The sequence below is a fragment of the Trichosurus vulpecula genome, chromosome X (assembly GCF_011100635.1).
Source record: "Trichosurus vulpecula isolate mTriVul1 chromosome X, mTriVul1.pri, whole genome shotgun sequence".
Lineage (NCBI taxonomy): Eukaryota > Metazoa > Chordata > Mammalia > Diprotodontia > Phalangeridae > Trichosurus > Trichosurus vulpecula.
In genome coordinates, this window is record NC_050582.1 from 247,816 (window position 1) to 258,233 (window position 10,418).

Here is a 10,418-nt window from a genome sequence, read left to right on the forward strand (position 1 = left end):
ACCTGGTTGTTCTCTTCCCCCTTGGCCTCCTGGGCCTGGCTCTCAGGCCTGAGGCAGGGGCGCCGCTGGATGGGGCTCGAGCGTCCCCCTCCCTTTGCCCACTTGGGGGGGCATTCATTACTAAGTCAGTGTTACTGGGTTTGGAGAAGAGAAGTTATATAGGACATAACAATATCTCTCTGGAGACAGCAAATCCAAGAGAGGAATTAATGTAAATGAAAACCCAGCACATTCACAACTGATAGAAAACTCTGGGTTTTTTGTTTCTAGTTTTTAAAAAAGGAAAAAACAATCTGGTATATGTGTGTATAGGTCCCTCAAATCAGAAAGGCCTTTTTCCCTCCTGCCCTAGAAGCTGCTGGGGACAGGGCCAGGCCAGAGGGGACCCCGCCCCTCCGCATACCACCGGTAATGGAGGAGTACCATTTGATGGAGCACAGAGAATCAGATAAGTTAAGGGACCCACTCCTGGATCCCTTAACTCCATGCCCTCAACTCCAGTTCTCATCCACCATTTTGGTTTCCTTCCCCTCATTCATCCTCTTTTCCCTTTTACTCCTCCTCCCCATATCTGCTGGTCTGTTTTTACATGACACAGTAAGGCTCCCGAGGGGCCTGGGGACCTCCAGCCCCCCAGCAAGGGGCATGAGTCCTCAGGCACTTCTTGAGGTCCTTGTTGAGGAGGAAGCAGACGATGGGGTTGACCCCAGCCTGTGTAAAGCTCATCCAGACGGCAGTGGCTAGGTATCGGTGAGGCACAGCACAGGCCTTCACAAAAACCCGCCAATAGCAGGCCACAATATAGGGAGACCAAAGCAGCAGGAATAGCAGAGTGATGGCGTAAAACATGCGGCCTAGCTCCTTCTCCCCCCGGAACTCCTCCATGCCTAGGAGGCGCCGGCTAGCTGTGTGGCCTCCTCCCCCTCCAGTCGCCTGCCGGATGCCTAGCAGGGTGGGAGGCAGGGGGCCTCGGCCAAAGCCAGCTATCCAGTTTGCGGCAGCCTGGCCAGTGGCACCAGGCCCATGAAACGTCCAGTTCTGACTGACTGCTGGGACAGTCTGGACAGGGCGCATCTTGCGGTGGCGGTACTCAAAGAGAAGCAGCTTCCCGTACACAGCATGGGTGGCGGCCATGAGGGCAGCCAGCATGAGCATGAAACCCAGTGTGTCGTTGGCCTTGAAGTAGCGGTGTTCAAAGATGCACTGGTCCTCCTCGCGGATGAACTTGTAGGTGCCCACATCAAAAACAGGTGGGAAGGCCATGGCCACAGAGAGGGTCCAGGCCATGCAAATGACCGCTGCACTGGTCCAGAGGGTCATGCGCTTGGCATAGAAGCGGTGGTGAGCCACAGCCATGTAGCGGGTGACACTGATACAGAAGAGCATAAAGGCGGCGTGGAAGCAGAAGAGCACGGCCATGAAAGCCACCACCTTGCAGCTGAGCGCGCTGTAGGTCCAGGCTGAGCCATGCCGAATGGAGGCCAGCACAAAGGGGAAGCAGACGGCAGCCCTCACGCCGTCAGCCAGGCACAGGTCCAGCAGGAAGTAGTATGGGGCCTTGTGCAGGGCCCGCTCCCTGAGGACCAACAGTGACAGGAGGGCGTTGCCCACCAAGCTGACACAGATGATGGCCCCCAAGAGAACCAGTTTGATGGAGGTGGAGGCGGCGGCGGCAGCGGCGGCGGCAGCAGCAGCGGCAGCTGTAGTAGGAGGCAGGGAGGACCCACTGCCGCTGACGTCGTCTGGCCCAGTGGCGTTGGGCATCATGCCACTAGGAGGGCTGGCCCGGGGAGGGAGGGGCTGGGAATCAGAAGCTCCTTCGGGCTGCCATGGGCCAGGTAGGGTGGGGTCTTCCTGCAGAGACGACAAGGAGGGGCAGAGATGGGACAGCATGAGACACCAGGGGCAGAGAGAGAAAAGAGGAAGCAGAAAGACAATAGATGGGGCCAGACAGAAACAGGAGCACAGATGTGAGGATCCAGAGGGAGGCAGAGAGAGAGAGAGAGAGAGAGAGACAGGGAGGGAGGGGGGGGAGGGAAGGACAGAGAGGGAGGGAGATAGGGAGGGAAAGAGATGGAGGGGGGAGGGAGAGAGAGAGAGGGGGGAGGAAGGGGGGAGGGAGAGAGAGTGGGGGAAGGGAGGGAGAGAGAGGAGAGAGAGAAAGAGACATACAGAGACAGAGGGAGAGAATGAGAGACCAGAGAGAATGAGAGGAGAGAGAGAGAGAGCAGGAGGGAAGGAGAGGAGAGAGAGATGGGGGGGAGGGAGGGAAAGATGGAGGGAGACAGAGCAAATGAGGGTGGGAAAGGAGAGAAAGAGAAAGAGACCAAGAAGGATTGAGACAGACAGACACACACGCATGCACGCACGCACTCACGCACGCAGGCACACACACGCAGGACAGGAAAGATAGAAGGGGGGCAGAGACACTAGGGTTAGTCCATCCTTCCCACCCCATGCTTTCAGACCACCTCAGCCCCACCCAAAGGCTTGGAGCCATAGCCTCTTCCTCCATCTTAAGTGTGTGTGTTCCTGGGCTGCCTTCTGTGTGTTGTATCTGTGGCACCGGGTATGGTATGTTTGTGTTGCCATGTCTAGATCTTTCTGGACAGGGTACACTGTCCTGATTGTGTGTGTATGCCTATATTTCTCTGGATTGTATTTTTATGTTGTGGGTTTGTGAGTTTCAATGTGTGTCTCTATGAGTGTGGCTTCTGAGGTGAACCTTCTAGAACAGGTTCCCCCCCTCCCCATTCAACAATTTGGAACCCAAGTCCTAACCCCAAGAATCATTTCTTCTTCTTCCTCTTCCCCCTCCCCTCCTCCCCTCTCTCACCTCCTCTCTGTCCTCCTCCTCCCCGCTCCTTTCCCTCCTTCCCCTCCCCCTCTTTCGTCCTTTCCCTCCCCCTCCTCCCCTATGGGCATCTTGGCCCTTGCCAGGCACACAGACACAGGCTCCCAATTCCAACAGACAAAAACTAGACCACAGACATATACACTTGTACTGTCACTGCCTCTGTCTCTCTCTCTCTCTCTCTCTCTCTCTCTCACACACACACACACACACACACACAATATAATGGATTCACAGCCTCAGGACACATACACACACAACAACGTGCAAAGGATCTCCCAGAGCCAGTCTCCAGATACACACAATGCAGAAAGATCAGCTGTCTCTTTGTCATCTCTAATGTCTGTACATACTCACACACAATACGGAGACACACACCAAGGCTCCCAAGTCGACCTGGGTGCGCACAGGCAGCTGGCTAGGAGGTTCCCAAAGGAGGAGGAGTCGGCCTGCTTCCCCCCCTCCACCCCCCTCCCTGTCTGTCTCTTTTCTCTCCTCTCAATCAGCGCCAATGACTGGCTGCCCACCCCCCCCATCCCCTCCCCCCCTCATTCCCCCACTCCCCTCCAGGATGTGGTGGCTCCTCCTCCACTTGGTGGAGACAGAAAGAGAGTGGGAGGGACACAGCCAAAGAGGAGCTGAGGAAGGGAGATGACTGGGCCGCCCAAAGCCTGGGGTCCCCTTCCCTATAGACATGCGAGGACCCCAGGCTAGGCTTGTGTCTGTTCTTCAAATTCCTGCCACATTCCAGCAGATAAGACAAGCCCCCATGCCACCCCCCCCAGCTTCTAAGTCTGGGGCTGGGCACCCCAGCAGCCCTCATACAACATCTACAGATCACAGACCTGATCAGAGACATGCGCCCCTCCTTTAGGCCTGAGGTCAGACAGGTAGCAAAGTCTCTGTGTCGAAGAGAGAAGCTGGTCTCCTTCCCCACCCCACTTCCTGCCCACCCACAGTCACTGAGAACAGCCAGGGATAATGAGAAAGAAACACAGAATAACACGGGGGCGGGGTGGGGGGTGGGGTGGGGGAAGGGGAGGAGGCACTGATGACCAACAGTTTCTGCAGGACTCCATTTTGGGGGGGTGGGGGAAAGGTGGGTGGTGAGCCAGAGATACTGAGGTAGCCTCTAAGGATGGGCAGAGAGAGGGAGAGGAAGAAACAGGCGGGCGGAGATACAGAGGCATGGAGGAGGGAGAGAAAGGAAGGAGACAATGAAAGATGGACAGAGAAATGAAAGGAGAGATGGAAAGAGAAGGAAACAGACAAAGAGGGTGTATGGAGAGAGAGAGAGAGATGGAGGTGGAGAGAGAGGAGGAGAGAAGGAGCGAAGCAGCTACGGGGAGATGGAGGGGAAGATACAGAGAGATGTGGGGAGACATCGATATACAAAGAGACGGTAATGAAGGAAAAAGACAGTGAGAGAAAAGAAATACATGGTCAGAGGCGAAGAAGGAGACAGAGATATAAATGAAGGAAAAGATGGGGTGGGGTAATGTGGGAGACAAAAGGGGGACACTGAGACTGAGGGACAGACAGAAGGAAACAGGGAACCAGAACCCAGAGCCAGGCTAAGATCCAGAGCAGGACAAAGCAAGAAAGCCAACAAATAAATAGGAGAGAGATAGGGAACCAGAAAATCCCAAAGGAAACCGAGACAAGGGGGAAGGTGAAAAGGTGGAGGAGGTGCGGGGGGGAAAGACAGACTAAGAAAGGGGGGAAGTTACAGGAAAAGAGGGGGCTATAGCTGGATTAAAGGAGAGACAGAAGGAAGGACAAGGGCGTGAGGTGGAGGGGGGGACCAGAGAGACGGAGAAAGAGGCAGAGCTCAATAAAGACAGAGAAAGAGGAGACGGAGAGACAGGCAGGGGAGGGAGAGAGCGGAGACCCAGAGAGAAAGGGCAGCCGGTGCCGGAGGCCGAAGTGGAAGGAGCAAGAGCCAGCCATGGAGCCAGCGATCGAGAGACCGAGAGAGTGGCGGGGAGGTGAGGGAGGGGACCACGGAGAGCTGCGGCCAGACAGGGGAGACAAAGGAGGTGACAAGGGGCCGGACAGGAAAGGGGAGACAGAAGGGCGACGAAGAGAGAGAAAGAGCCGGGGGAGAGAAACACTGAGCGCATTTAGGGTGGGAGAGAGGAGAGAGGAAGGAAACCCCCAGCGCGAGACCCAGAGGGAGTGTGAGGCAGCAGGGTCCCGGAGCCAGGGAACCTCAGAACGAAGGAGAGACAAAGGGGGGATCCTTCTCACCTGGCAGCTTGGGGCTCCGGGGCTGGGGCTACGTGGGCCGGTGATGGCGGCCGCGGTGAAAGGACCGCGGGCTGTGTCTCAGTCTCCTGCCTCCTTGTTGTGGTCCCCAGGGGGGAGGGCTCCAAAGGCCACCAGCCTTTCCTCCTCCTCCTCCCCTCCCCCTCCTCCTTCTCCTCCCCCTCCTCCCCCCCTCCCCCTCTTCTCCCCCTCCCCTTCCTTCCCCCGCCCCCTCCTCCTCCCCCTCCTCCCCTTCTCCTCCCGTTGTCCTGGAAACCAGGGGTCTGCTCTGCTCTTGAGGGGATGGGGAGGGAGGCACACACCACAATATTACGTGGGCAATGCACATACATCACATGGATCCCATATGGCCCACAGGCCGTAGATCCCACACAAGGCTCTAGCTCTGCCCAAGCCTGGAAGGACTCCCTTGATGCCCCTCTCACCCCTACGGGCACACGGCCCCTTGAGGCCAGCGTGATCCCATGCCCTAGGCTCTGGCTCCTACCTCCCTTTTGTCCTAGACCACAAGGAAGCAGCCACAGGCCTTGGCTGAAAAGACGTGCATAGAGATAGAAAGAGGGAAACAGAGATAGCCAAGACACCCACCATGAGACAAGGAATGCCAGTTACAGAAACAAAGACAGACGCTGGCAGAGAGAGACAGAGACAGACACAGAGACAGAGAGAGACACAGAGAGAGGCAGACAGACACAGAGACAGAGAAACACAGAGAGACAGACAGACGCAGAGACAAACAGATACAGACAGAGACACAGAAAGAAATACAGAGAGACAGACAGAAACAGAGAGATACAGACAGAGACAGAGACACAGAGAGAGACACATACATACAGACAGAGACAGACACAGAGAGTGACACAGAGAGCGACACAGAGCAAAAGAGATATACTCCAATACACACATGGAGAAAACCAGACTAAATGATGCTCCCCCACCCTCATCCCAAGCCCCCTTCCCTTCCAGAATCTAGGGGCTGATTCAGTCACTGGGTCAGCTGGGAGGTTCAGAATTCCAGTCCAGAGGAGGCCACCAAAACTGTATGTTCCTGTCACTGAAAACTATGTGGAAGGCCTGAGCTTCTCCCCCTCCTCCCCATACTCAACCCCCCACCCTGCCTGGATTGACCCAAAGGAGAGACCTGAGGCCAGACTAAGGAAGGGGAGGCAGGCCAGAGCCCAGAAGCCAGCCCTGAGGCCCACCAAAACACACACCCAGCTTCGGCCCCCAGGCAGCGATCTAGGCAGAACCCAAGGCCACTGGCTAGAGAACAGATTGGGTCACAAAACTGAGCCCCATCCGAGCTGCTGGAGCCTGCTGCTGTTTCCCTCCTCGTGGGTGGTGGTGGGAGGGATCTCCAAGCACCGGGGAGAAGAGGAAAAAGGGATGGGAAGATAGGAGAAGGAGGTCCTGGGGAAGGGAGACTAGAAGAACAATGGGCCAAGAAAGAAGGTGAGCTGAGATAAAGGGACTGAGAGAGGAGGAGGGAGGAAAGGAAAGGAAGGGGAAGAGAAAGGGGGAACACAGAAAAAGGGAGGCAGCAGCTGGCCAAGGAGGGAGGGCTGTGGCGCAGATGTGGATGGAATCAGAGGGACAGATGTGGATTGGGGGAGGGGTCATTAAAGGCAAATGTGGACACTCAGTAAGTGTCCTTACTTTGCCTTCAGACTCTCACCCCCTGCCCCCTTCCCAAACTGGACCTAAGCTGACATTATGTCATCCTCTACGCCAGTGGAGTGACCCTCAAATCCAAACCAGTCCACTAGAACTTTATGTATGTTAGTGATGTTCAGTTTTTCCCAATTACCTTTGAATCTGGTCCCTCCACACTCATACACCTGCCTTGGTGCTTTGGCCATCTGTGATAGGGCTGACACATCAGCGGGGGATCCAGGCCCAGCCTCCTTCCCTAATCCTTAGATAGTAGTTTTCCCTAAAAAGAGACAAAGTTGTCCCTAAGACCTGATCTTGCAGCTTTCTGGTCACCTAAAGGCTTTGAGCAGTAAAGGCCTCTCTAACTTGGTGGATTTCCAAAGACCATTTCTAAAGGGATGGGGTCATTTACCATATCCTGCCCCAATGGCCAGACTAATTTCCATATAGAGACCAGGGGGGCCAAGTCCAGAGAAGCAAAATGCCACTCCGTCCTTGGTCCATACCCTTTCTGGGTTAGGGCAAAGCAAACCTCCTTTTGGTAACTGTTGAATGACTTGACAATGCTTCATTTCATTCGAATGCCAATCCTAAACTAAGAGATTGCCAGCAGAGCCTCTGATAGCCATCATGCTTTGGCAGGCCCCAACCCTCGTTTACACTCACCATCTGGCCTCCTTCCATCCTACCCACTTTCTATTAAAGGGAGCTGGAGGAAGTCATGAAACTGAACTACCACAAATCTGGATCATCTCATCTCAACTGGGGCCTCACTGCAGCAAGGTAGAGGCTTCTCCTCCTTAATACACTCTCTCCCATTCGCCACAGTGGCTACTTCAAACCTTCTCTTCTGTCCTCCCTCTTCTTGTCATCTCGAGTCTCATGTCCCTTGCCCCTCACTCAAATCTCTGATGAAGGAATGGCCCTTCTTGACAGCGCCAGCCCCTGTACAACACTCCTTCCAGCCCTTTGCACCTTCTCCAGCAGATCACCCCCAGCTATTCTCCCCACTTTTCAATGGGAAATCTCTCCTTGTCTAATGGTTATTTCTCTGTTGCCTACAAATGTGCCCAAGTCTCCTCCATCCTAAAAAAACCCACACCAAAACCCATGAATAAAAGCAGGAATTTGCCTATAAAAAAGGCTTTACTAGGGCCTCACATTTGCTTCCACTCTTATCCTAGATCTCTCCTCTCTTTCATTGCCCTTCCTCAGTCTGGCTTCTGACCTCAACATTCCACAGAAACTTCTCTCTCCAAAGTGCCCAATGATCTCTCCATCCTCATTCTCCCTGACCTCTCTCTGCAGCCTTGCTGGTCACTCTCTCCTCCTGGATCCTTTCTTCTCTCTAGGTTTTCATAACACTGCTATCTCCTTCTAGTTCTCCTCCTACCTGTCCTACTGTTCCTTCTCATATTACTTTCAAAATTGTCTGGCTTACCACTGCTGCTTTCTGAACTTTCTTCTGTGCCTTTCTGGGTACTTAAAAAAACATTTCCAAGGCCTTCTTTGTTTTGGCATGATCAATGCTAGCCTCCCAAATAAAGGGCCTTGTGACAAATCCAGGCAGGAGCCATGGCCACCCATACTGAGTCTTCCTGCACTCTCAGGAGATAGGTAACATGCTTGGTCATTGCACTGCTCACAGGTCTTAGGGCTTCTTTCAAAGTTGAATTTCTTATCAAGTGCCTCCTATAGGCCAGGCACTGTGCTAAGTGCTGGGGATACAAAGAAGGGGAAAGGAAATGGATTGAATAAGCATTTATATAGCACCCACTATGGGGCCAGGCACTATGCCAAGCATTTTTTTCTACAAATATTACCTCATTTCAGATAAAGAGAAAAGGAGAAAGGCAAAAGACAATCCTTTCCCTCAAGAAGTTCACAGTCTGATGGAGGAGACAATATGCAAACAGTTGAGTACAAACAAGCTAGAGACAGGAAAAATTGGAGAGAATCAAGATAGGGAGGGCAATAGTGTTAAGGAGGCCTGGGAAAGGCTTCTTGAAGAAGGTGGGATTTGAGCTGAGATTGGAGGGAAGCCAAAGAAGCCAGGAAGTGGAGGCAAGGAGAGGGGGAGTTACAAGCACGAGAGACAACTAGTGAAAATGCCTGGAGTCAGAAGATGGAGTATCTTGTACAAGAAATAGCAAGGAGGCCCATATCACTGGATTGAAGACTATGTTAGGGCGAGTGTGAGAAGACTGGAAAGGTAGGAAGGGGCCAGGTTCTGAGAAGACAAAAGGGGGCCACTGGAGTCTATTGAATGCGGAATCAGCATTTGGATAGCAGAATGGAGGATGGACTGGAGGCAGGGAGGCCAAGGGAGCCAAATTCTTCTCCTGCTTCTCCCTTTCTTCTGCCTCAGTTCATACACATCTTCCTGGATTTTTCTGAAACCATCCCCTTCATCATTTCTCTGGCACAGTATTCCATCACTTTCATATGCCATATCTTGTTCAGCCATTCTTTATTTGATGGACACCCATTCATATTAGGATTATTTTCTTCTTTTCTTTTTTTTCAAGGTCAGAAAGTTTGTTTGGCTTATGACCACTGGTATTATCCTCTCTCTTAATTGACTCCTCTCTATCTTTCCTTCATTCCCTGTTGAATTCGATGTATTTCTCCACTTATCTCTGTGTGTCTTTGTCTGGTTCAGATTGGAGTGAGGTTTTTTCCTGATGCCTACTCCCCCCACATTTTGCCCAATTGGGAGAAAGAATAAGTTCCACCTCCTTCTCACTTTCTCCTACATGAGCGTATTTTTGTAATTAATTAATTTGTTTATTCTCTTCTCTTTCCACTCTTAAAACCTTCAGAACAGAACTAATCCAACCTCAGACCCTCTGGTTTTTTTTTTTAATCTAACTCCCTCAATATCATTTGTTTCATTATAGGTCCATGTTTCCCCTGTAGGATTATACTTAGTTTTGCTGGGTAAGTTAATTTTGGTTGTAAGCCCATAACTTTCGCCTTCTGGAATATTGTATTACAAGTTCTCTACTCCTTCAGAGTGGTGGCTGCTAAAACTTGTGTGATACTAACTATGGATCCTTGGCATTTGAATTGTTTCTGGCTGATTGCAGCACTATTTCTTTGACCTAAAGCTCTGGATTTTGGCTATATATTCCTGGGATTTTTCGTTTAGGGATTTCTTTTTTTAATTTTTTATTTTTTTATGCTTTTACTTTTTTATTTATTTAATTTATTTAATATGTTTAGTTTTCAGCATTGATTTTCACAAGAGTTTGAATTACAAATTTTCTCCCCATTTTGACCCTCCCGCCCACTCCAAGATGGCATATATTCTGGTTACCCTGTTCCCCAGTCAGTCCTCCCTTCTGTCACCCCACTCCCCTCCCATCCCCCTTTCTCTTCTTCTTTTGTACAGCAAGATAAATTTCTACATCCCATTGCCTGTGTATCTTATTTCCTAGTTGTATGCAAAAACTTTTTTTTGAACATCTGTTTTTAAAACTTTGAGTTTCAAATTCTCTCCCCTCTTCCCTCCCCAGTCACCCTCCCTAAGAAGGCAAGCAATTCAACATAGGCCACATGTGTATCATTATGTAAAACCCTTCCACAATATTCATGTTGTGAAAGACTAACTATATTTTGCTCCTATTAACCTATGCCCCTT

The 10,418-nt window shown here is 51.8% G+C and overlaps 1 protein-coding gene across 1 annotated transcript; it reads right to left on the reverse strand.

Annotated features, from left to right (window-relative positions):
* GPR173 (G protein-coupled receptor 173) lies at positions 1–1,879 on the reverse strand. Its single transcript, XM_036740110.1, has one exon. The coding sequence runs from the start codon at positions 1,765–1,767 to the stop codon at positions 586–588; it is 1,182 nt and encodes a 393-aa protein (XP_036596005.1). The 5' UTR covers positions 1,768–1,879; the 3' UTR covers positions 1–585.
* Positions 1,880–10,418: the final 8,539 nt, after the last annotated feature.